Source organism: Castor canadensis, chromosome 2, assembly GCF_047511655.1.
Source record: "Castor canadensis chromosome 2, mCasCan1.hap1v2, whole genome shotgun sequence".
NCBI lineage: Eukaryota > Metazoa > Chordata > Mammalia > Rodentia > Castoridae > Castor > Castor canadensis.
Genome location: NC_133387.1, coordinates 88710763 through 88737729, shown reverse-complemented (window position 1 = coordinate 88737729; position 26967 = coordinate 88710763). Strand labels below are relative to the sequence as shown.

At 38.4% G+C, this 26967-nt stretch overlaps 1 protein-coding gene across 2 annotated transcripts in view; it reads right to left on the bottom strand.

The window, feature by feature from the left end:
- Window positions 1-26967, bottom strand: part of Plekha8 (pleckstrin homology domain containing A8) — a 52643-nt gene that overhangs the window by 7174 nt on the left and 18502 nt on the right. The window contains exons 3-13 of one of the 2 annotated variants that reach the window (XM_020157041.2): window positions 26785-26940; window positions 25336-25460; window positions 23406-23564; window positions 22465-22505; window positions 20513-20670; window positions 18332-18473; window positions 17852-17937; window positions 14546-14604; window positions 13123-13253; window positions 12464-12534; window positions 2576-2637 (exon numbers count right to left, since the gene is read on the bottom strand). In XM_020157041.2, coding sequence (XP_020012630.1) covers window positions 2576-2637; window positions 12464-12534; window positions 13123-13253; window positions 14546-14604; window positions 17852-17937; window positions 18332-18473; window positions 20513-20670; window positions 22465-22505; window positions 23406-23564; window positions 25336-25460; window positions 26785-26940 — 1190 coding nt within the window. Of the gene's footprint in view, window positions 1-2575; window positions 2638-12463; window positions 12535-13122; window positions 13254-14545; window positions 14605-17851; window positions 17938-18331; window positions 18474-20512; window positions 20671-22464; window positions 22506-23405; window positions 23565-23786; window positions 23917-25335; window positions 25461-26784; window positions 26941-26967 lie in introns of those variants that run through there. The other variant, XM_074065222.1, reaches the window with a different exon arrangement.

Sequence of the window (26967 nt, the reverse complement as noted above, 5' to 3'; positions counted from 1 at the left end):
TTTATAACTATGGGTATATTATCTCACCTCTCTGTGCCTCAGGTTTTCTTGCTATAAGGAAGGCAAATAAGAGAACCTGTCTTACGGTTACGAGATTAATAACTTTATGTCTGTCAGGTACTTAAAACAACAACCAGTGTATGACAGACACTCAAAACTGTAAGCTATATTGCAGTTCTTGGTATCAGACATAGTCAATTCTTCTAGGAACCTATTTTGAGTAAATAAGAAATTTTAGTCAAAATTTCTGTGTTACTTCTAAAAACAAACTCAGAAGTAGCTTATGTTTCTATCAGAGGACTGTGTAAGTAAACCATGATACTTTCAAACTAGAGAAGTCACTAAAAGTGCTATTTTTCTCAGTCTCTTATGGTATTTAAAAATGGTCATGGTAGGAGTTTGGGGTACAGCTCAGTGTGCAGAGTGTTTGTCTAACACATGAGGCCCTGGGTTTGATGCTTTTAGCATTGCAAAAAACAAAGTCATGACACAATCTATAAAGTAGAGAGAAAGAATACAAAATTATATTAATCTAAACATAAAAAATATGGATATACAAAGTTAGGTGTACAAAATAAAAATAATTATACACATATACTATATGCAGGTATACATACAAGTATAAACATCTGTAAGTAGAAATATATTTATCTAAGTAACTATATAAATTAAAAGATCAATATTTAAAAGAATGTAAGTCAGATATAAAAAAAAAAGCTAAGAAGGTAAACATAAAAATGGAAAATATGGCCCAGCACCAGTGGCTCACGTTTGTAATCCTAGCTATTCGAGAGGCAGAGATCAGAAGGGTCACAGATAGAAGCCAGTCTGAGAAAACAGTCTGTGAGACCCTATCTCAAATGTACCCATCACAAAAAAGGGCTGGTGGAGTGGCCTAAGGTGTAGGCCCTGAGTTCAAACCCCATAACTACAAAAAAAAAAAAGAGGAAAATATGGGCAGTTTTAATTCTTTCCCTTTCTATTCTTCTGTTTCAAAAAAATTTTTTTTACAGTAAGTCTGAATTACTAAAAATTAGGGAAAATATTTAAAGAAGTCCTTTTAGAGATTCATGCTTATGAAGAATTTTCTAGTATAACTAATTTCTTGTAAGTAACAACTCTTGGATCACCAATATTTCAGAATTAAACTTTGCCTTTGATACTGAAAAAAAAAGCACATTTGTTTCTTGTAAACAAGGCAACTCAATGTTTATGCATTTAGTCATCTGGCCAAGGGAATTTAGGTGTCAGGAGCACACAAGCAACCACAGTATTTACTCAGGGAGATCAATGAGCACATCCAGCATCCACTGCCTAATAGCTCAGTAGAGGTTTCTTAGTTAATTCTGTCTTCACTGCAGAGTGTGTGATGGGACCTTGGAGAATGACCTGGGTTTAGACCTGTGCTCTGTCATAGCACACTTTGGGACTCGAATGAACCATTCTAGACTTGTAAAATGGTGGGTGTTAATTCTGAGGATTGACAAAGATAATGAACATGAAAGACCAGGCACAGTGCCTGGTACCTAAAGACTTCCAGTAGCTATAAGGTAGCATGTGATTATTATACATGCAGCAAAGGTAGGTTTGTAGCTACAATTGGTCTGGTGTGTATTCCAATGAATGGGGAGATATGGAGCTAGCCATTTCCACACACTATACATTCTTGTGGGAAGAATAAATCATGGCTTAAAACAGTTCTTATCTTAGGCAAATGATGTATCCTTTAAATTAGTAAAAGACATCATCTGTAAGGCTAGTTTATTCCACCAGCTTTCCAAAGAACACTCACATTCTGTGACATTTCCTAGGGTAAGGACATGAACTCTGCTACACTTGACTAGGATTGACCTTTCCCTGCATGGGAAGAACAAGCATTATGGCCAAAATAAGAAGCCCTGTACTCCTGCTATATCATAAAGCAGGCTAAGTGATTTGTCTAAGGGACTATGACTCCCAGCTTTGTATTCTTCCTAGTTTAACATGCTGGAAGAAAGAGATGGTGGGTAACAGGAGCAAAACACATGGATACAAACATCTTCACAATGAAGACAACTGTAGGAAGAGATTTCTAGCCCTAACTGCTGGCATCCTGAAAATAGTTACTTCAAGGATAAAACTCAAGTGGGGAAAACAGTTAACTAAGACCCAAGAATGAACAGACTGAATGCAATGGACAGCAGAGGGAGCTGTTAGCTTGAATTCATCATATGAATGCATCATTTCCTCTCAATGGTATTTGCGATCTTTGCTTCCTGTCTTCCTCTCTCACACTGATGTATTTTTTACCACCCTATCAGAAAGGCAACAGCTTGGGAGGCAAATCTCTACAAGGTCACTGGAACTGGATTGAGGAAAACATACTCATATTTCTTAAATAGTCTTTGCTATTCTAGACTTTTTTTATTGCTGACCTTTCCACACTCCAAATGCCTGTAAACATAAATAATAAAATAAGCAACATTTTCTTCCTATCTTCAAAAATAAAGCAAACAGAAATACCAACACCTTATATACAAAACACAACACCTTGCTTCTGAACATCTGAACATTAGGGAGCAGAGGGATAACTTACCGCAAAAACCCCTCGAACTACCCAGCCGTGGTGTTGCCGTAGTGTCTTACCATATGCATTATCTTGAAAAGAGAAAGACTCCATGAGGAATGATTAATCACAAGTTATATACATTTGTACAAAGTACTTTTTAATATATGCTGTAGCATGGTCCTATTAGTATTAGGAACTTATGAAAAAAATCTAATTACAAGACTTTGTATCCCTTAAATTCACAAGGATTTTTTTTTTCAAAGAAAAATAGATACTTCCACTTTTATCCTATAAGTCCAGTTTATTATCATAGTGGGAAAAGTTCATACATGTGAAGAAATATGGAGGAAAGGACAATGAGAATTATGACTAAATACAATTAGAAATGTACTATTAAAATAATTAAAATGCAATTCTTTGAAATGTAGTATGACCCTGACCCAAGCCCTTAGCTGCCCTCTTCTAGCTATGTTTCCCCTTTTGTAAAATGATCTCTATAGTTCTTTCTCATTCCAGCATTCTATTTTGGGATGCCAAATGTTTGTCCTCAAAGTCCTATGTCCCTGGGTGTACAAGCTAGAAATCTTTTAAAATATTATCAAAAAGCCAAGTGGTATAGGGCATAGCTGTAGTCCCAGCTACTCAGTAGGCTGAGGTGAGAGGATCATGAGTTTGAGATGAGCATGGGCAACATAGTGAGACCCTGTCTCAAAAAAAAGAAAAAAACCCAAAAGCCAAAAAAAACCCCAAAAATGTTACGGAAAAAATGGCTTGAAGTTACAAAGTAATGGGTGAGGCTTATTAATAATTCATATTTTATGCTTTAAGACAACCTATTATTTTTGTCCAAATGTGTTTTAAAGTAAGATTTTAAAACAGGTATATATTAATTTTAATTTTTAAAAAATACCAAGAATAAGATGTCTGAAGATTTTGACTAATTCAGTATATGCACAATTCAAAACTGATTTCCCCACAGGAATGAACGCATTCTCAGGAGACAAAGATCTACATCCCCATTGTGCATTTTGACTTTAACGCTCCTTCTGACTTCTGATTACATCTCCAGTAGTTTATGGAGCACAAGTTCCTGAGTTACTGGGGACTGTTGGGGCATCTTCATCTTTATGTTTTACCTGACCATACCAAAATTCTCTATTCCAAATGTACTGACGCTCATGTTCTAGTCTCAGCGTAAGCATAAATACTACCACCATTTAATGAATGCATAGGTGACATTGTAACAGGCTAAATTATTTTCAATTTTGACCAAAGCAGATGTTAAAATAACAGCAAAACAGCTATGATACCCACAAGTACAAGTTCCTCTGGAGTGAAAAGCAATGCAGTTCACAGGACACAAAGGAAGCTGGATATTTGTATCTTATTGACAAAAATGGAACTGCAATGTGGTTGCAGCTTACACAGTTCACTGTTTATAGTTTATTAATACTTCTAGTATAAACTACTATTTCAATTTTACGTAATTTGAATTTGCATAAAAGTTATATTTTATATGACAGAATCTATTCAATATGCTGCAACATTTTACATAAAAGACGGTACATGTGAAATGTAAGAACAGATTTTCCTGGTTGTCTAAAGTATACTAACAGGTTGAAATGCCAGCCTCCAGGGAGGTAAAGCTCTAGCAGAAGTGATAAATTCAAGTATGGAGAAGACTCTTAGAAACATCCAAGAGGACCCAAGATTAAATTTTTTCTTTGTGAAAACAGCCAGAATAGACCAAGTCATGCTCAAAGTCATGCACCTTCAATGTAAGCCACAAACCTAGCTGACGTTTTTTAAAGGGATAAACGGTATCAGGGAAATGTTTATATGATACCCAGTGCCTTAGTGAAGACATCCTGAGAAGAGCACTGCTGACCCACAAGTGTTGAGTACAGACAGAAAATACCAGACACAGCCACTGAGGAAAACCAGAAAGACAGCCACATTTCTAACTATCTTAACCATCTGAGGAGCCATCTAAGCTGAGAAGAGTGCATATAAGGCCATAAAAACAGCCTAAGAACGTTACTGAGTAAGGTAGCAGAATCTGCTAAGGACATCTACAATGAACAGCTGCTCCATTTAATAAGAATTTAGTGGGTTGGAGTGGCTCAAGTGGTAGAATGCCTGCCTAGCAAGCACGAGGCCCTGAGTTCAAACCAAAGTACCACCAAAAAAAAAAAAAAAAAAGTGAATCTACTTCAGTCTATACACTATGAAAGGAAGTGGACCCTCAGCTGTTTCAACTCTGTTAATCCCCTGCCCTCAAGAAGCTCATAGATTTGTAAGGAGCTGTTATTCGACAGCTCAGTTTTATGTAGACTGCTAATTCTATGAAGGGATTGTACACAGTACTACAGGAGCACAGCCTGATCCAGCCTGGGGTGTGGGGACAGAGGATTCTCAGGAGTTTTGAAAGCTGGGAGGATTGAGAGAAGGCTGCAGACAGATGCAGCACCACTGAAGTGAGACAGGGTGTGCCATGCTGGGTGTTGGTAACAGTTCATTGGGGCCAACTTGTGAGGAAGTTTAGCTACCAATTCAAGCATTTTGAACTACTTGAGGCATAGTGGCAGTTTTGAAATACTTATTGTCTTTTTTTTTTCTAATTTTATAAGTAATGCATGTTCATTGTAGAAAATACTTTAAAAAGAGGGAGCTAAAGAAATCAATAATCACTTCTCTTAAACTTAACCACAGTGGGCATTCTGGGGAGATATTTTCCTTTTAAAGAAAAAAATTTCCCTATACAGAGAGTACTATTTTCTTCTGTTAACAAAGTAATTATTACTCTGATTTGGAGCTGTGGCAGGGAAGAAAAAGATGAGACTCACTTCTTTATAGTATGTAGCTGATATTGCTGTCCCCGTCTCTGGGCCTTCAGCTACAAAGCCAACTGGATGGACAAATGCCTGTGAAAAAGGGCTCTGGAATTTAATGCTACACCAACCTCAGAACTTTACCCCTTCCTTACACTTTGCCTTACAATCAACTATTCAAAAAATCCTGGAAACCTTTTTCTATTCCCCCTCCCCACAAAGGGCAGGAAGAAAAATGGTAGGCAAGGGGAGTCTATGGACAATCAGCTGTCCACACAGTGTGGGCAAGGACAAGGGAAGGTGCACAGCAGTACCATCTGTGTCCTCCCACTCAGCTGGGCCAGAGCAAACAGCTGCACCTTGACAGAGGAGAGTTCTACCCCTAACACATGAGGCAGATGGCCTAATGGGAGAGGAGAGAGTCACAGAACCTGGGCTGAGTCCTGACTGAGGCCAAGGAAGACAAATGATGAAATTTAAAATCACAAATGACCTAAACTCATTAAAAACAATGCAAAAAGTCCACAGCTGACTTCCAGGACTACAAATAAGCCCGCCATGTGAAGCTGCATTAAAATAAGATGAAGTCTAAGCCTGACCTATTTTTGTTACCTAGAGAAGATTAGATAATAAAATACATTAATCTTCACTGTCCTAACGCTCATTATCATAATGCATGTTCCATAATCAGAGTATTTTTGGCCTCTGAAAGACATAAATGATACCTTTCTCTCAATTGTTTGAAATGTGTCAGTTCCCTAGAGACTGAGTCTAAATTTCTAAGTAGGAAGCCTTGAGAATTACCTTGCCTAGCTCTCCTCCTTTTACAATGAAGAAAGGAAAAACCCTGAGAACCAGTGACTTGTCCAAGATCACAAAGCTAAAAACAGTGAGAACTTGGGGCAGTTGTGTCATGTCAAACCATTCTGCCCCCAAAAGAAAGGTTAGTTCTTTGTGAAAGAAAACAATGAAAGTGAAAAAATATGTTTTCCCCAGCTATAAACTGAAAGAACTGATTATGGAAATAGCACAGATCTGAATTCTTTACTGGTAAACTCAGAAACTGCCTATGAGGTATTTAGTAAGAGCAACCTTTCCTTGCACTTGGTGGACAATTATACTGCTCAAGAATTATACATAGCAGAGTGCTTTTCTATTATAACCTATAACTAATAAAGTTACTTCGGATTGTAGGGAAAACAAGGGAGAAATAGAAATTTAAGTCTTAGGAGAGAGCCTGGGAAGTAGAAAACCAAAGGCAGGAAAGGAGACTCACTGACCTCAAGAAATAGCAATCATCTCAGTTCTGCAAATACGCTAAACTAGACCATCCTTAGGCAAGAATCAGGAACTAGGAGAGGTCCAAAAACAGGCAGTTGAGTTTGGCAGGGGGCTGGTGGGAATAGGTAGGCACTGGGGAATGAATCTATCCGGAAGTCCTGTGACCTCTAGTGTGAGAAATCCATGTAATAGTGCAGACCATCACCCTGTAAGAATGCTAACCTTCTTACAAAGCACAACGATGCACAGACAACAGTGGGCCAGAATATGGAGTATAGAAGACGTCCACATGATGTCAGAGCTGATATAATATACAAGTGGGTGATCCAGCAATGCTACCAAGATAAATAGATTTCTGATTGGGAGTGATAAAAGTAATTCTCTACCTTACAGTCTCAAAACTAATTCCAAGAAGATTAAAGATATGGATATGAAAAAGAAAACCTGTACAACTTTGAGAGTGAAGTATAAGAGAATATCTTTGTGTACCACATAGATCACAAATGAAGAGAAAAGGCATGTCACAGACTGACAGAAGATAGTTATAATTCATTACTGAAAAAAAGCTTAACATCCAGAAATCGTAAAAAATTTCCATGAAATAATATGGAAAATCAAACCTAATAGAAAAATGGTCAAAGTTCACAAAGAGGCAATTTGCTGAGGAGGAAATCCTCCTCAATGAAGATCAGAAAGGCTGCTCAGCTTACTGGTAATCCAAGACCACAAACTCTGGCAACAGTCTATCATTCTACAATTACCAGACATAAGTTAAACACTGACAATTCTCAGTGTAACACTGACAATGCTAAGTGTTACCAAGAATATGGGCACTCTCACTACTCTGTTGATACTTACAGACTTTGGAGACTAATATGGCAATATCCAGTAACATGTTTCAACCATTTCAATTCTATCATAAACTAGAGCAGCAGCTCTCAAGAGTGTGGTCCCTAGACCAGCAGCCTCAGCACCTGCTGGGTACTTGTTACAATTGCATTCTCGGATGCCAACTCCTGATCTATGGAGCAACCTGTATTTTAAGGAGCCTTTCAGGAGATATTGATTCAAGTCAGAGCTTGAGCACCACTGTTCTGGCAGCACAGTTTCTCAGCCAGTGAAGTTCAATGAATGATAAGTCTGCAGACGGCCAGATACCTTGGGTCAGACACTTATAGCAATGAGCAGACTCCTCCTTTTCCCCTGGTATGCTGTTCAGATATTATAATTTTCTATATGACAAAGAACATACATAAAAAGAACATGTACCTTAAGGCATTGTTAGTAATAGTGAAAATCTGGTATCAACCCAGGTGTCCATCAGCAGTATATTTTTAAAAATTGTGGTGCATTCATACAACAGAAGGTGACAGAGCAAGGAAAATGAATGAGTTAGGACTATAAGCACCAAGAGTGAATAAATTTGAAAAAAGCTGAGTGAAAAAGGAAGAATGTATACAACATGACACCATGTATATGAGCTTAAACATGCAGTCTGACACTAGATACTGTTTGTGGATGCGTAAGTATATAGTAAAAGCATAAAAATATGCATAGCATGATGACAAATAGCAAATTTAGGATGATGATCTTCTCTGGAAAACAAAGGGAGTAATGGGACCGAGGGATGGAACATAAGCACTTAACTGTATTAAACTATTAGACATTGGCTCAAATGGTAGGTACTTGTTAAATGTCTGCAATGCTTAAATATTTTTAAAAACCTAGTAAGAAAATATCTCTGAGTTCTTTATAGTGACTAAGCTTCAAGCAAAATGAGACATATGGAGAAACATCAACTTAATAACCAATGGACAGCCATGAAACGAGTGCTCAGAGATGCCCTATATTAATTTTAGATACTGTCACGACCAACACTGGTGCAGTAAGCCAATCCTGACAGGAGGCACATACAATGAGTGGTTCTGGAGAGGGCACGGATCGACTCATGTTCCACAGTGTTTTTGGAATAGTCAAGTTATAATTTGATGCTAAATATCTGCTTATAAGTTCTTTCTTTTATCTAGTTCTCCTCTGTGAAAGCCTTTCACAGTAAATGCATGACTGAACAACTTTAAAAATGTTCCTGTTCTGTGCCAGAGATCTTGGTTGGGTTAATTTTTACTTGACATTTATGGACTCATTCTGAGGAGAGAGACATGGCAATATGCTCTCCGGCTGAATGAATAGTGCAGAGCATATAACATTTAGTACAATGGCGCATGAAATGCCAGAGCAACTTTTCTTCCTTCCACTTACAAGGCTGCTTTCCAAAACCTCTTTTTTATGTGGCACTTGCAAATGGAGGGGCTCAGTCCTATGGCAGACCATTAAACACACCTGCCTGTGGAATCAACTCCTTCTTTAAAATGACCTCTAGTGAATGTCACAGGATACTAAGGGTACAGAGCCCCCTACTGGCATGAGACCAACCCAAACATTCCTTTGTGATCATCATCATGGGGAATCTAAGTGATGGCATCGATACAGTACAGATTCGCTTTCCAGGAAGGTAACAGACACCAAGGATTCCACCATGTATTCAGAATTTTTACATATTATCTCCCACCTCCAAGGCCACCAAAATTAGACAAGTTTCATGAGCATTTATATTAAAACCTTTTCTTAAGCAGTGTTTTATTAGAAAGCTAATTATGATTAAAAAAAAAAAAAGGAGGCAAAACTGACTGATGTAATTTCAACACTGTTAGTTCTGTTTATTAACAATTCCTCAGATGCAGGAATGTCCAAACAATCAAGAGGTATTCAAGGAGTAAGTGAGCTTCAGTGGCCCAGGTCTACATCAGTGGTTCTCAAATTTCACATGGATTAGAATTACCCTCAGTGTCTAGTTAAAACACAGACGGCCAGGCTCCACCTTGGAGTTTCTGATTCAGCAGGTCTGGGCTGGGTTCTTATGGTCTGTATTTCTAGTTAAGATTTCAGGTGGTGAAGATGTTACTGTCTTTGGACCAGCTAAAGATTTAGATTGTGAGACCCAAGGAAGGTTTATTCATGAAAAAGGGGGAGTTACTTGGAAGACTTAATGAAGAATTTATAAAGAACTTAGTACATAATTTCTTGGTCTTTTGTATGAACTTAAGTATATGGTTAGGGGTGTAGCTTAATGGTACAGCACTTTCCTAGTATGTGTGAGGTCCTTGGTTTGATTCCCAGCACTGCCAAAAACATAAAACAAATAAACAAACAAAAAACCAAGAACTTAGAATAACAGTCATACTGGGTACTCCTGACCAGTAGCTGTTATCAAGGCAAATCAAATTCAGTTTTAGAATTTTGAAAAGCAAACTAATTTTGCCAATATATGGCATATAAATTGCATAAGCCTTCTCTTTTACTTATATACAGGCCCTCCCTCATTTCAGACAAGATATCAGTTCCACTTAGAAAGGCAGTGACTTTAAAATGAGAAAAGAAAAGCCATTATCTCAGAAGAATGTGCATTAAGGAGTCTGCAGGGTCTGGATAGCTGTTGTGTAAACAGTTCTCATAAAATCATTTGTTTGCAAGAGTTTGCTGCATCTGTTTGAAAGGGAGGGAGGGAGGATTGATTAGGGCACTTTATTTCCTCACACCTAACAACAGGAAATTAAGAGATTACAACACTCAAAGATATGATTTTCATCAAAACCTCTGAAATGAGCCTGATGAAAATGTCAGATTCACAGCCTTTTTCCTTTCCTTTGAAAACAGTGTTGGAGGGGAGGGAAGAAGAGCTGAGATTGCTTATGATATTTCAGTCACAAAGCAGCATTTACCCTTCAATGTCTCCTCTGTCTTCAGAGCCAACATCTCTTGGGCTTTATCTCCAAATCACAGAAGAAAGCAGCACAGAATTCAGGTGGGAGCAGGGCTGGGAGAGTATATCCTCAATTCCTCTCCACCTCCAGCGTCAAAGCCCTTCTTTTAACTAGTTGGTGAGCAACCGGTTCTGCTTCACCCCAGCTTAGGCCTGGGCGCCATGCCCTTAACACTGCCCTCTTCCTCCTCCCAGCAGCTCTACCACAGCAAGAGTAGCAGGAGGACTGTGCAGTCCACCAGGCACACAGCACTGAATTCCAAATCTGCGCTTCCTACAGATGGAGAAGTCAGCCTTCAGCAAGACATTTCCACAGGAAGAAGCTGGCCTAAAACGCACTTCTGCCCTGGCACCCAAACCCACTGTTTGGAACATATCTGACAGGTCAGCCTCACATGTGATGATGATCACAACTGTGAGGATGATCCAAAAGTGCAAGCAGTAACAGAAGCTAACCTCTACCGAGTACTTTTGATGCACGTAATACTTTTTCAATTTTTTCACCTGTAGGAATTCACTTAATTTTTACAACAACCTTACTAGGGAAGTAGTACCACAGTCCCACATTATAAACAAGGAAACTGAGGCACAGAAAGGTTAAGTAACTTGCCTCAGGGCACAACACTAGTCAGTGGTGGAACCTAGGGAGCTGCTTGAGGAGCCTATGATCCTAATCACTCCACATGACACAGAGTTGTACAGATATTGGTTACGGGGCACGTGTATAGACAGTGAATATACTTTTAGTACTAAAAGTCAGGTCACACAGGGCAGACTACAGCTAAGGCTATCCTGGAAATTTAGGAATAAATGAGGAACTCAAATACAGGTGGCCTGGGGATGAGACTTTTTGTGGGAGCAATGAGGACCTTTGAGGGAAGGGTCCCAAAGTGACCCCATTTTCATCTTTCATAATTTCAGTCCCCTACTATGTAAAAATGGATTGTGAGGATTAAATTGTCTAAATTCTTAGCAAAATGTTACATAAATGTCAGCATGGATCATTCTATGGCATATTAGCAATTTCTAGGCAGAGAGGACTGGGAAATCATATGGGAACAGAATCCCTAGGACTCATGGCCCAGAAGGAGGACTAACAGAAGGAGACAGAACCCTTCTGTGAACAGAAAAAATTCCAAAGAATCCTCCTTCCCACCAGAAACATCTAATTAATTCATTTCATTGTTTATAATCATAGCTACTTAGCACTTGACAAAGTGTATCTCTACAATATCGGACTTCAAAATAAGATGCTTTTCACCTCCCCCCATCTCAAAACCTATGCTGGAAGAATTTCCTATAAGCCAAGAATTCAGCCAGTCTGTTAGGAACACTGCAAAGATGCTTCCAAGTCTTAATATTTTCCAAAACTGGTCTGATAGATGCATCCATCCATCCACCCACCTGCCCAATGATTACTAAGCACCTACAGTGATGTAGTCACTGCATTAAGATGCCGGAGATACAGGATGGTCTCTTTTGACCAAGACCTTCCTGGTAATCTCAGCTCTACCACTACAAATGCATGCATAGAATACTTGAGGAGTACAGGGTGATGACCAACTCCTAAACTCACTCCAAAGCAAATCCACAGGATTTCCACCTCTACCTCCATTTATGGTCTCCAAAATTAGCTTCCCTTTGTATACTGATGCTTGAGGACTGTACTGCATGTGAAGATTAATTTAGGAAATCTAACCTCATAATAAGTATTAGGTCTTCCTATGACGATTATAGGATCTTAATTCAGTCAATTCAGTGCTTCTTTAAGATACACTAAGTACATCTTAATAAGTTAGATCTCCTGGATCTTTTTTAAACAAAGCATATAAGAAGCAAACAGTGGATAATAATGAAATAAGAAGAAAGGAAATAAAATCAAACCCTGAAAAGCAAAAGTTTTCCCCATAGCCATCTTCTCTGTCAGGGGTCTCCATTCCAAATCCTATTCAATCAATCTATCAAAATTCAAAGAACACTTACTCAGGGCTGTCTGGATATCCTTTTCCCCATTTTTCACTTCTGTCAAAAATCCTTTTAAAAATTTGAGACCTCTAAATCAAAAAAAGAAGTATTATTTTCAAATTTCACTTATACTGATCAAGTATAAAGAAATGGCAGACATCTGCTTCTATTTCAGTAATACCTTAGGCACTGCAGGTCAGATCATAAGGAGGTTTTTTTGAGTTTCTTCCTGGTCATTTCCCTTTTATGCTTTGAACCATTCCCTCACCCCATATGATATACCAAAAGTAGTGTTTTTCAAACTGTGGTCCCAGGACTGGTGGCTTCAACATCACTTGGGAATGTACGAGATATGTAAATTCTGGGGCCCCACTTCAGGCTTAGGAACAGAAACTCTGGTTCTAAGTCCAGTGTTTTTGACAAGCCCTCTAGGAGGCTTTCACTGACGGGAGAAACCACACCTCGTCTTTCCTGCACCTATGATCCCCATCTCACACAGTAACAATATCAACATCAAGAGGGATGAACACAGTTGGTGTTTTATTCCTTCTAGAAAAGACTACACAATTTGGTTAAACCCTTCATTCAGAAGCACTTTCCTTGCCCAGTAATGCTTTTTTGCTGGTAACATTTCAATTGAACTGGCTTTTAGCTGCAGCCCCACCAGCCTGCCTCACCTCTTTAGCCACAAGAGGGCTTCTGTAGCTGAGTTCCTAACCTGAGCCACACCTGCCTCCACCTCATGCAGCACTATCTTCTGGAGGGTGGAAAACTCCTCCTTGTTGGTTACATACTTCTGATTCACTTTCTGGAGAAAAGCAGGGAAACAATCTAAGTTAAAAAGGCAGAAGTTACCAAGCAAACAAATGTAATATTGAGACTTACAAATTTGGCAGGAAGGTCTCAAAGAATGAAAATAAGACTCTATTTTTATGACTTTCTATTTTTAAGACAATATAGTTTGTTTGAGAATTCTATGAGGCGTACACTGGAATTAAATATTAGTCACAGGTTCTTTCTTTTTATCTTTATACTGGGGTGATACTCAGGGCCTTGTGTTTGCTACCACTTGAACCTCACCCCTCAGTCCTTTTTGCTGTAGTGGGTGGTTTTTCTTTTGTTGTTTTTTAGATAGGGTCTCATGCTTTTGCCTGGACTGGCCTCAGAACCACAATACTCCTACCTCTGCCTCCTGTGTAGGCGAGATTACATATGTGCAACACCAAATCTGAATTATTTTTTGAAATGGTGTTTCCTGACCAGGCTGACCTCAAACCATGAACCTCTCATCTCTGCCTCCCATGTAGCTATGATTACAAGCATATACCATCATGCACAACTCAGTCCCAGGGTTTTCAACTGTTGTTCTTTAAGTATATTTTCCATCTTAGAACCTCTCTCACAGCTGTTTGGCGGATCCTTCCATCTTGAGTATAAAACTCAATCATTTGTTTGAATGAGACTGTTGTATGTAATTATTCCCTCTGAATACACAGTTAAGAAAGGTGTGGCTACAGAAATTTCTTATACTCCTTCCTCAGGAGTATGAAGACACATTTGACTTTTACTGGGTACTGTATTCTCAAGGAGGTAACATTAGCTGACATTTTAAAAAGGACCTAAACTTTAAAAGCTGGAAGTATTGTATACGACTCCCTCAATTTACTGGGAAGAAGAAGGCCCAGAGAGATGTGAGTTGTTGATGGTCCCACAGCTGCAAGTGGAAACTGGGCCTGAAAGTTATTTCACGAACATACTTTTTGGAAAAATACATATAATCACTGAAAGTTATTTCCACGAACATACTTTTTGGAAAAATGCAACTGGTCACTGTAAATCTAAAAAGCACAGAACTGGTGTTCTGTGGTCCACGCTTTGGGTGTGAAACAGAAATCCTGATTTCATCTTCAGAATGAGCACCTCACATTCTCCCTCCCTCACAAAAGCTAACCTCTAGTATACAAGGGTTTCACTGGTTATCCTCCCTGAGTGTTCACAATGCCAGTACATTATCATATACCTTTTTTCCTTGTCAAACACAAAAGTACTGCAAACGTTTCCCTTTATTACAAATTTCCAGAGACAAGCCAGAATACTCACCTTAATATTTCCTACGAGATCCATTTTAACAGGAGCAAACACTGTAGGGCCAAGTTTGTCTGAAAGAAAGGATCAAAAATACTTCTGAAAAAGCAAATCTTTTAAATACATATGTTTATTTTTAATGGAAGAGATTTTTATGGCAACAATATATTTAAAAGCTCTTTTCCCCAACAACTTCCATTTTTGCTTCTAAATCACTTCAGAAACATAAACTTCAAAAGCTAGACACCGTTATCACCTTTTTTATTACACTCTGCTGAGGTGAATATCTACAATGAGGTCCTAAGTGTTGGTAAGATAAAGATAATCCTATGCATTTAGGTTCATGTCTGAAATCCCTAGGACTGCACTGTGAAATATGGCTGCTCCAGACATGACTATTCAGCACTTGCAAATGAAAGGAACTGAAAGACTAAAATACACACCAAGTTTGTTTAGAGACTTAGCACAAAAGAAAGAATGCACAATATCTTATTAATGATTCTTTTATATCATTACTACATGTTGAGATGATATTTTGCATATATTATAAATTATTAAGATTAACTTTTGCTTTGGTATTTTAATATACCTTTTAGAAAACTTAAAATAACATATGTGGTCTGAATAGTTCTGTTAGAAAGACTTTTACTAAATTTAATTTTGCTAAATATAATTTGCAAATTTTAATTATTTAAGTTTACTAAATATAATTTTTCCTAAAAAAGGAATATAGCTGAAAAGCCAGAAGATAAAAGATAATGCAACTCTAAAAAAATACTTATTGATCTAAAAGAAAGAAAAGTAGAGTCAGGTAGCTTTTTAAAAATCCAAAAGAGAAAATAAAACAGCATACTAAAAAAATCATTGATTCATTGGCTAAAAGTCAGAAAAGGAATAAAAAAGGATCAACAAACAGATAGAAAATAAATAGCAAGATGGTAGGAATGAATAGTGAGCTAGAAGAATTAATGAATCCAAACAATGCAGTCCATTATATAATAAATTACATGATTTCAATTGCTGCAGAAAAAGCAATTTTATAAAATGATATAAAAACCAACTCTCAGTATACAAAAATCAATTTGTTTACATGCTATCAATGAACAACTAGAAAATGAAATAAAGCACTTTTTAAAAATAGCATCAAAACCATTAAAATCCTAAAGTTCATTCCTAATAAAAGATAAAACTGTACAAAACATTGTTTAGAGAAAATGATGATGATGATGTGTGTGTGTGTCACACTCTTGGATTGGAAGATTCAGTGCTGTGCAAGCCATTAATTTTCCCCAATTGGTTTACAAATACAATGCAAAAAACAGAGGCTTCTTAATAGAAGTTGAAACACTGACATTTAAACAGATAAGCAAAGGTCCTAGAATTGCCAAAACAATCTTGAAAAGAGTCCAGAGATGGACCCTCTTTATAAGGGCAAGTGGTTTTGAGAGAACTGTCAGTACAAAAGGAGAAACGGTCAATACAAAAGGAGAAACTAGTTTTTTTGACAATGGTTCTTGAATATGCAGATTATCATAAGGAAACAAAAGTGAACCTCAGCCCTCTACCTCATACCATATATAAAAGTTCCAAGATGGGTTACAGAAATAAACATTAAAATTAAGAGTCTAGAAGAAAACAGAGGAAAATATGTTTATGATCTTTGGTTATGGTAAGGAAAGTTTTTTTTAGGACTCTGAAAACATTAACTGCAAAAGAATAAGATGGACTTCATCCAAATTTAAAAGTGCTTTTCAAAAGACAGTATTTTTTGCACAGGAAAGCAATAGTAATAGGTAAGCCACAGCATGAGGAAAAACAGTCACAATGTGTATGTCTACAATGGAATTTTATTCAGAATGTATAAAAAACTCTCACAATTCAGTAAAAAAAAAAGAAAAATAATTCAACTTTTAAAAAATGAGTTACACATCTGAGCAGACTCTTCACATGGAAGATACTGCAATGGTCAATAATTGGATGAGAAAGTATCTAACATTATCAGCCATTAGTAAAATGCAAATGAAACCTCAATGAGAGATCACTAAATACACACAGAGGAACTGCCAAAGCCAAAAATACTGATACTACCAGAGGTGGTATCATCACCACATGAAGTCACCAGCACGCACGTATGCCTGCTGCTTTTGCAAGTGTACAACTGTGCAGCCACTCTGTGAGCTGTTCAGCATTGCATTATAAAGTTAAGCTTACCACCAGCAATTCTGGTCCTAGATACGTACTCAAAAACATGTGCCCATAGACACAGAAATGTTCACAGCAACTTCATTTACAACGGAAACTACCAACATCCAAGAATAGAAGAACAAGTAACAAACTGTGGCATATTCACCTAATGGGGTACTACTCTTCAGTAAAAAGAAATGAACTACTGATACGTGCATAAATATGACTCTCAACACTCTGAGACAAGCCAGATGCAAAAGAAAATGCAATATGATTCAATTTACATCAAGTTTTAGTCTTGGCAAAACTAACTGATGGTGACAAAAATCATAAAATGATTGCCTCAACTCTGGGCAGTGGACTGGGGACTGGTTGGCATAGGGAATGTTCTAGGGTAATGAAAATATTCTATGTCAAAACTGAATTATTCCACTTAAGTTTCATGCAAGTTATACTTCAGTTTAAAAAGAAAAACAAAAAATAAGCATAAGGGAGGTGGAGTAGGAGGATCTCGGTTGGACAGGCCAGTTGGGCAAAAGCTCAAGACCTTATCTGAAAAACAAACTGAAAAGGACTGGGGTCCTGACTCAAACGGCAGAGTGTTTGCTTAGCAAATCTCAGTCCCTCAGTAGTTCACTCTCCAGTACCATCCAAACAAAAAAGCACAGTTAAATGGTTATACAACAAACTTTAACATGTTAATAATCCCTGGTATAACTGACTTTACATTAAATAAATTTGAATTTAAATAAATTTACATATACATAATACTTTTTTATCTTTGAAGAAACTGCTTTAAATGGCAAAATAACTTTTTTCATAGTGCCAATAGTTTTGCTCCTCACTTACTTTCACTTTTGCTTTCTAGAAAGGAGAATCCCCTTCTTCCACTGTACTGCGCTGAGTTCAATTTTTAATCATAATTAGAAATGAGGTTAGTAATTAGTAATTAGTAATTACAATGAGGTTGTGTTTGAGTCACACAGGGTCATGGCTGTATGTGGCTGGTAATGTGAGGAGGTAGCAAAGGAGGCCATGGTACTGCAGACACAATTCAGGACATTTCTCCTTTAAAACGACTGCCTGGGACAGATTCTGACTAATGGACGTAAGGCAATGGCCAAGGGCGGCTCTTACCTAATACTGGAACCACAGCATAACATGATGCCAAGAATGCCTCTGTGGGAATGCCACTGTCTTCCACAAGTTCAATGTCACTAAAACTACACAATTTGGTGACAGGGAGAAGGAAAAGATGGAAAATATAGCATTAGCACTTTCTGAGGTTTGGAGACAGTCATAGAAACAGCTGCTCTTCTGTAGGGAAAACCACATGACCTGATTTCATGGATATGCCCTATGGATTGTTTCTCTATTATAAAACAGCCCATTAACATAATTTTCCGAAGATAATCCACCCAAGCAAACTAAAGTTTGTTCACAGTTTGCTCATGATCCAATTCCTTCTCATCCACTATTCAGACAGGTATGGTAAAGCCAATACTTGGTGTATCATATTCTCTCAGAGTACATGATCACCTGAAAGGACCATTATGACACATTTCCAGAAGGAAAACTATTATTCAACCGCCAGTGATTCTGGAGGGTTTGCAGTACCTGGTGTTCATGGTACTAAAGAAAGTTGGGATAATTTCTTTGTCATCTTTCCAGAGGGATTCTGGCCGGCAACTTGAGGAGTCTGATCTAGGCGGAGCCAAATCATTGTCAGGATCCTCCCCATCTTCCTTCATTCCCTCACCTAGGATTGTAAAGGAGAAGGCACCTATTACTAACCTGTTATGCATTTAGTGTAAAAATGTATCCAGTCATTGGTAAAAATGTCTAAAGCACAGAAAATGTACACAATTAAAAATCCATGAAATAGTGCATGCATAATACATACACCTACCAAAATTACATGCAGACAAAATTGGGGTTAAAGAATAGACCTGTGTGTACCTTTGCTTCCATGGAACAGTGTCTCACAATTAATGCCACTGCCATTCAATACTCTTCACAAACATGATTTCAGTGACTGTGAAATGTTGCCTCACATCAAAGTGGAGGCATTTAGGTGCTTCCCAAAATTTTACTGTTACAGTACATTCCTCATTATGAGTTATTCTGATATGTGAATTTGCCTACTTGCTAAAATTTATTCTTAACCTCAAAGCCAATATCTGCAGCACTTTTCTACTCTGGACCTGCACAGAGTAGTGGAAAGCCTGTTGCTGACAAATGCATTCCTGCTGGGCGGAGCAGGGATGCTCTGCCTTCGCTCTAGTTCTCATCCCACAGACGAACGCCCTCATGTAGTGCCATGTTCTCCTGCATGCTTGTGCATTCTGTTGCTGATTCTGCTTTTGAAAGGGGCCCCGAACGGTAATGCTGTCTAATGTGCATAAGCACGAGAAAGCTGTGATGTCTTATGGACAAAATATGCGCGTGAGATTACTTCCATTCTGGCACAAACTACAGTGCTACTGGCTAAGAGTCCAATTAATGAACCAATCATATATATTAATAAGATGCATTTAAATAGAAATAGACACACAAAACAAGGTTATATATTCATTAGTCAACAAAAATGTTGTGACCAAGACTGCATGTTGTGGTTCACACCTGTAATCCCAGGTATTCAGGAAGCAGCAATTGGAAGGATCAGGTTGAGGCCAGCTGAAGCAAAAAAGGTAGTGAGACCCTATCTCAACAAATAAGTTGGTAGTGGTGGTGAATGATTATAGTTCCAGTTACACTGGAAGCAAAGGTACAAGGGCTATGGTCTGAGGCCAACCCTGGCTAAAAGCATAAAAAACTCTATTTGAAAAAAGGCTGGGGTGAGGCTCTCGTGGTAGAGTGCTTTCCTGGCAAGCGCAAGGCCCTGAGTTCAAACTCCAGTACTGCTCCCAAAAAATGTTTTGACCACAGGTTTGTATGTATTTCCCCTAGAAGCAACAGCATTATCTGCTAATTCAGGGTTTGGGTGACTTTATGAAACATAATTACCGCAAATAACAAAAAGTGTTTGTAATGCCATGAAGAAATCCCTGTCCCAGACAGTTTCCTTGAACCTGCCTGTTGCCTGAAGACAAATTCCTACAGGTGAAATACTGAGTCAAGTGTGTAGCAGTATGCCTCGACAGAAATTCTCCTGTCTTCATCAAGAGATAAGACTTCAGTGTGTACTTTACTTTTCTTAGGTTAACAGCTAAGATTTTTTAGGATTAACATTTTTTTTTCTTTCCTGAGTCACCTGGAAAAATTGAGTCTCTTATTTCATCACAGATGACGAAATTTTTTAAAATTTTATTTTCATATTCTACTAACTACTAAAAGTGCTACTGGAGTTATCTTCAATCTGAAGAAGGAGTTTTATGATTAGCGTCAATGGGGTTAGCAAGTCTGAAAGACAGCATTCCCAGCTATGCACTTTCACCTGAAACTTAGCCAGAGAAAGGTGGATGGCTGGCAAATGCTGACACCCAGAGTCCCTACCAGAAACCAGGCAGATGGAAAAGTGAACTTACACAGGTGAAGCTAGATGTCATAGTTTAAGTTCAAAGACTTTGAGATATAGCAAGCAGGATCAGTGAAGTTCTTGTCACCTCTAAAACTGCTCCAGGCAGCCCATGAATATCACTGCCAAGAACCCTAGGCAGGTCACTTCCTCCTCAACACTGTGTGTTCCAGCACCTGTCTCACTGAGGTTTTACCTGTCACAGGTAAAAACCACACCCCCCAAATTTTCTACTGTTCAGTGGTTTGCATCAGACTTTACTTCTGTTTTTCTGTTTTTACCTGTTGTATTATCCTCTGTTTTCTCTTTGCTTGATATGCCACAGTCTATCTCTGCAGATTTCAAGTACAACGAACTCTTGTTTTTCATTAGGACTTCTCCATCACCATTTATTTCCATATTTAAAGATCCATTTTCACAACTGTTCGATTCCATTTGCCTAAAATGTTTTTAAAAAGAAAAAAAAAGCCAGAAAGTGCAGTGGTTTGGTCACAGTTGCCCAGGTAGATGTTATTCTAAGGGGTGGAGGGAGGGTTCACAATAAACAAATCCTTTTTACTGCTGATAAAAACAGAATTGTTAAACCAAGTCAAGCCTTTCAGCCTGTATAGACACCAAGGCAGGCATCTGCCTGGGAGAAAAGCAGGTCACTTCTGCAGCTGAGAAATCAAAGAGCCGTTACCCTGAGGTGACTCAATCTTCCTGCTCCCCACCAGTGTCAGGAAATAGTAATTGACAGTTCTTTGGTTTCCAATGGCTTTCTCCAGGTGTAACATTTAAAGCTTATTTGACTTTCCTCTAAAAACCACTAGCCATTTTCACGTTTGCTTAGCTGTGGTCAGCAGAGCACTCCTAGCAGCAGAAGTCTGCCAAACACCCAAGAGGACCACAACACAGCCTGAGGGACCTGTCACACTTCACGTGAAATAGCTGATCTTATTTGTTAAAGGAATAATCAAAGTATTTTAATGTAGGTGATCATACCTAGCCAAATTGAAACAAAAGTATTTTCCTCTAATAAAAATAAAGGGGAAGGGACTAAGCTACATATGAACTCTAGGAAAACCATTTGCTGTTTTCTCAAAAAACTGTGTTTCAACCTATTAATTCAAAATGTGGGTATACATATAGGCAAAATCTCAAGTCCACAAAGATGTTCCTAGTAGAAGTGTTTGGCCTTATGTCTATGTATGAAGGCAGCACAAGGCAACTTACTGAAAAATGTTGAAAAGTGGGGGGAAAGGGAAAAAGAGCAATAGAGAGGGTGAATCTGGTCAATGTCCAATATATGCATGCGTGAAACACCATGGTGTAACCCTTTGTACAATTAACGTACACTAATAAAAAGTGCATCAAATAAAACCCAAACCTCAGACCACGCCACTTCTCTGACAACCTCTCTGGGGCCCATCCTTCCCACTGGAGCTTTCACTCTTTCCCTTAATAAACCTTCCTATTTCTATGATCACCACAGAAAAAAAAAGTAGAAGTATTTAGAAAATGAGAAAACTGGAAACAACCAAATTGGGAACAAGGGAACAATCCTTATAATAAAGAAGCAAACAACAGTAGTTAGAGGGATGAGCTAGTAAGTAACAATTTGAAAGAATGAAGATCTGCACTACATCAGTACATGGGAACACCTACATGACATGTATAGACAGGTACTTTTTTTTTCTTTTTTCTTTGGTAGTGCTGGGGATTGAACTCAGGGCCTAAAGAACACTAAGCAAGTGCTCCACCACTAAGCTACATGTCCAGCCCAGTATATATTTTTAAACTGACTAAGTAATTAGAAGAATGGAGATAATTTAAATTTTGATATTGTTATTTTTTTCAACTTGTAAAACTACTTGAGATTTTTATTTCTAAGTACAACACAGTAGCACTAGTGTCTTTTCTGGACAAAAGCACGTTAATACTGAGCTCTTCTACAAGAGAAGCTCCGAACCTGCAGTAACACCAGAGAGATTAAGTGATTCGCTGTGATGAGTGGGATCCATATCCTAGGGTAAATGTCCCCATTTTCCCACTAGTGTGGGATCAAAGGTCATATTGCTTTAGGCTCATCCCAAAGAGGAAAATTCAGATGTTGTTTCCTTCTGCTGTTATCTAAAGCCATGAGGAGAACCACTATCTAACAACAGTATCATTCCTTCTTTTCAAATAAAGAATAACAATACTGTTTATTTTATTTTTAGAAAGAAGAAAAAAACCAAAAATGTCACTATACCTTTCCAGTGAATTATGAACGGGTACGACAGGATGTTTCATCTATAAAAGCAGCAAAAAAAAAAAAAATGAAAGTTTGCATGTTAAACTTCCAACAGAGCATTACTTAGAATACTATCACATGCAAAAATGGTAAACATGGTCATAGCATATACTGTCCATTTCAAGAGAAACAATTTTAGGTCTTACCAAAATGGAGTCATTGGTCCCAACTTGCCCTTCTCATTAAACCTAATCAGCATACCCAAATTTCTAAAGAAAAGGAAGATGGCCTTTTGAAAACCTAATTATCATAGCCAAATTCTTAGCAACTGGCTGTGTGATTTAAGTTATGCTCATTAAGTGTTAATGGATAGCAAATTACCGTGCACTGTTGTATCACATGGTAGAGATGTGAAAGTAGACACTGTAGAGAGTTTCTGCCTTTAAGCTAACTTCTAGAGTAGCGCTAACACAGGGGGATATATGAGAAGAGAAGCTCTTAGGCCAACTTATGGATGTAGGGAAGAAGATAAATGGAAAATGGGAGACAACTTGGAAAGGGAGCTAAAGGGACTTTCTTGGCTTTGGGAAATGAAGAAGAAAGGGTAAAACGATAGGCAGTTTTAAGTTTAAGCCAGGTAACCTCAGGGAGATAGGATGCTGATGTGGGAAGGGGCTAAGAAAGTTTGGCTATGGGAAGCCACTGCAAGGTTTAGGTAAAGTGGTCCAATTTATACTGCACTAACAGGAATACTTTGGGCCGGCTGGAAGGTCAGACTGAAAGAGACTGGTTAGGAAGCTGCCACAATTCTAGGTAAGATTCCTTGGTCACAAAGAAAAGAGGCTACATTGGAGATTCGTGTAGGTGGTCAAACTTCCAAAAGTAACTGACTACAAATGGAGGACTGAGAGAAGATATAAAAGTGTAAATAAAGAAGTCAAACTGAGCTGGCCTTTTACCTTGCTGGACTTGAGCACAGCCAGCTGCGGTGATCCTGGGGGAGTGCGGTAGAGCAGCTCAGAGGTGAAAGCTGCATTTGCAATCTGCATGCATTCTTCCAAGGTCTTCAGAAAAGTATTGCAGGTTGTTTTTAGCAAAGTTCCCACATCAATTCCCTCCTATGAAACAACCAGAGTGGAAGACTTTTGTCTTGCCAAAAAAGAAGAAAGCCCAATGTTGTTTGTCCTTACAAGTTTTTATCCACAAATAATAAGGTACCCACCCTTTTGCTTGCATAAATATGTTCATCAGTGATAAAGGTTAAAAAAAAAACTGGGCTAACCTAATTTATCTATTTACCATGCATAAGCCTTGCCCTCAACCTGATCCTTTACACTTACCCACTGCTTCAGAGAAAGGCCACAACTTCTTCCAACTGCACAACATCAAGACAGCACTGCATCAGGTGCTAGGCACAAAGCTTGCATGGAACTTCAAAGAATCATGCATCATTTGCTTTCAGTATGGATGAGTCCACGAGGTTTCAGCAACTGGAATTCCTTTAAGCACCAATAGATTTTTTTTCTTCCAACTTAGTTTTCTTGTTCTAGATATTGGTATCAATAAGTTGTTCTGGAAACTGAGGCCACACTCTTGACTAGAGAGTGAGGCGATCACATCTTAGTGGTCTTCATTTTCTCCTCAAACTTGAGTTTCTAATAAAGCTCCCAGGTGATGCTGTTGTGGACCACATTTGCCACTAGAAATTTCCCACAGCACTTAATAGAAGCACTTTCTAAGATGTTCAGCAGCATCCCTAGCTAATACCCACTAGATACCAGCATTCCCTAAATTGTGACAATCAAAAATGTCCTCAGACACTAACAAATGTCTTCTGGGGAACACAGCTGCTCTGTATTGACAATCGCTGCTCTAGAGTATAAACTTTGCAATGACAGTATCGAAATGTGTTTTAGTGCTCCCTTCCTTCTTCCTCTACCAGCAGTGTCTTATATATAATAGGCAGCTGATGAATGAATGAATAAGAGAACTGAAATGAAAATGATTAAGTCACCTTTATTAGAAAGACCTCAAAGCACACCTGTAGCAAGGTGTACTACAACCTAAAAATTAAAATCGTTAAGTATAACCTGAAGATTCCTCATGTTGTAGATATCACTCATCAGATTATAACTTCTTTGAGAGCAGAGCAGAGAATCTTTCTGGTTTCAATATACAGTTGAACTTATGTTTAGGGTGAGTTAATGACAATTTTATTAGTACACATTAAAAAACTATCCTCTTCAGTGATAGTGTGATGAAAAAAGAAAAAAAAAATCACCATTCTTAACCATGCATGGTGGTGCATAGCTGGAATCTCAGTACTCAGGAGACAGGGAGGAGAACTGCCAGGTCTAGGCCAACCTGGACTATATTAGAGACACTGTCTCAAAACCAAAACAAGGCAAAAAACTGTAATCCTTGATGGAAGGACTGAAAACTTCATCTCTGAAAGCACCAAGCCATTTCAAAGCACAGTATTTACTGTGATGAATTAAAGACCTTCCAGTCTTAACAAAAGTGCTAGATAAGCCAGGCACCAGTGACAGACCTACACCATTGACACATACTATGCTGACTTATTAGTTGCTACAGCTGAAGAAATGTTCTGTAAGACAAGAAAGACTGAATTTTCAAAAAGTGGTATAAACTGAGAGAAAACATACTTTAGTATGTCAGTTCTAAAGTTAAAAGTCCCCAATATTATCAATAATCCTAAATTTATTCCAGGAAGGAAAACGGTATGCTTCCACATGCAGTGCACACATTTCTTCACTGAATTTTATTACTTCTTCTAAAAGACAGTCAGATAGAGTAAGCACCATCGTAAGCAGTCTTGTGCTACTTTTTATGTATAATATCAGTAATATTACCAAAATAATACTTTACCTCAGAATTAGCAACACCAGCAGCAGTGACTTCTTTTGTTTTATCTACTTGCTGAACAAGGAGGTCACAGTAGAGTCTCAGTTCTGACATTTTAGTTTTCAAGTTTTCAGTGTTTTCAGCAAATTCTAAATAACAAAATAATGGTAATATAGTACCAGAATAAATAACCAATTTCCTGTTTAGTTTACTGTATAAAAGTGGAATATATAAGCTATGCCTAAAGTCAGAGGTTTATAGAATGGGTTACAGAAGTGATAAAGATATAGGAGCAAGCAAAGCAGTCTTCTGAAGTAATACACATTATTTATTGAGACAGCATATTGAATAATCACCAGTATTTAAAGGAAGCAACACTGTGTGTGACTCACTTCTGTCAGAACTAGCAGGAGAGTCAAGACTTCAGAGTTTGGTCTCAGTTCTGCCACAGACTTTCCTCTCTGTAAGACAGAGTCTTAGAGTGCTCTGCTTATACCTAGGAAACTGTTTTGTCATGTCTAACTACACTGAGAACACTGCTGTCACTAGGCTGAGGACTGGTTTAGCATGCTGCCTGTTGAGGCTAAGGGCACCCAGCCACTATCAGCACAGGCACTGTACCCACCTCAGTACTAAGATTTTTCCATGAAAAATGTTCCTTTTCCATGAAAATGCTGACATTCCCACATCGCTGTACATTGCTGAGTCAAATCAGATAGTCTTAAGAATGTGTTTTTGACTTAGCATCAAAAACAACCAAGAGGCCATTTTACTGAGTCTACTTAAGAGTTAGAAACATCTGCTACCACCATGAGAAAGAAATGCTCCCTGGAGCATGCTCTCCCCACTCCTAGCCAAACTTTTCAGTTGTATACACAATCCTGTGGTGTTGGGACAGCAGCAACCAAGGACATGCAGTGAGCCCAGCACTCTTGCCCCAGTCCAAAGAAAAAGTCATGCCATGGTTCTCAGGAGACCTAATGTCAAGTTAATGAGCATAAGCAGCAGCAACCTGGCAATTAAGAATTCATCCCACGTCAGGGAGAGGCAGGACGAGCAGGGTGTTGCTACAGAAAGCACCCTGACTCAAGGCTTCCTTACCACAGTTACGCTCTGCTGAACTTGGTGCCTAACCAGGTACTACATTGTTTACATCATCACTAATCCTCACAGTAATCCTTAAGGTAGGTACAATGACCTCTTCTTCAAAGATGAGGTGACTGAGGCTCAGAAAAATGAAATGACCTCTCGCAAAATTACACAGCTAATAAACTACAAAGTCATCATTTGAACCCAGGTGTATCTTGCTCCAAAGCCTGCACTGTTTCCACCATCATATGCTAAGAAAGTAGAATTGGATATGGAATATGGTACAAGTTCTATTGAGATGAAAGGCATTTAAGTGATACAGAACCCAGAGATAACAGTGAATGATTCCTAAGGTTTTCAGACCAGAGGACAATCAATACTTGCCTTTCTCCTTCTGGGTCCTACTGTCTGTCAGGCAAGCCTTGGCTGATCCCAGGGCCACCAGCCACCTCTGTCTCTCAGCCACACTTCTGGCCTTCAGATAGAAATACTGTTCCCCAGGGATTATCAGGTCCATGCGAGTGTTATCTACAGAATGAACTAGGAGCAAGGCAGAGGGAGGTCAGA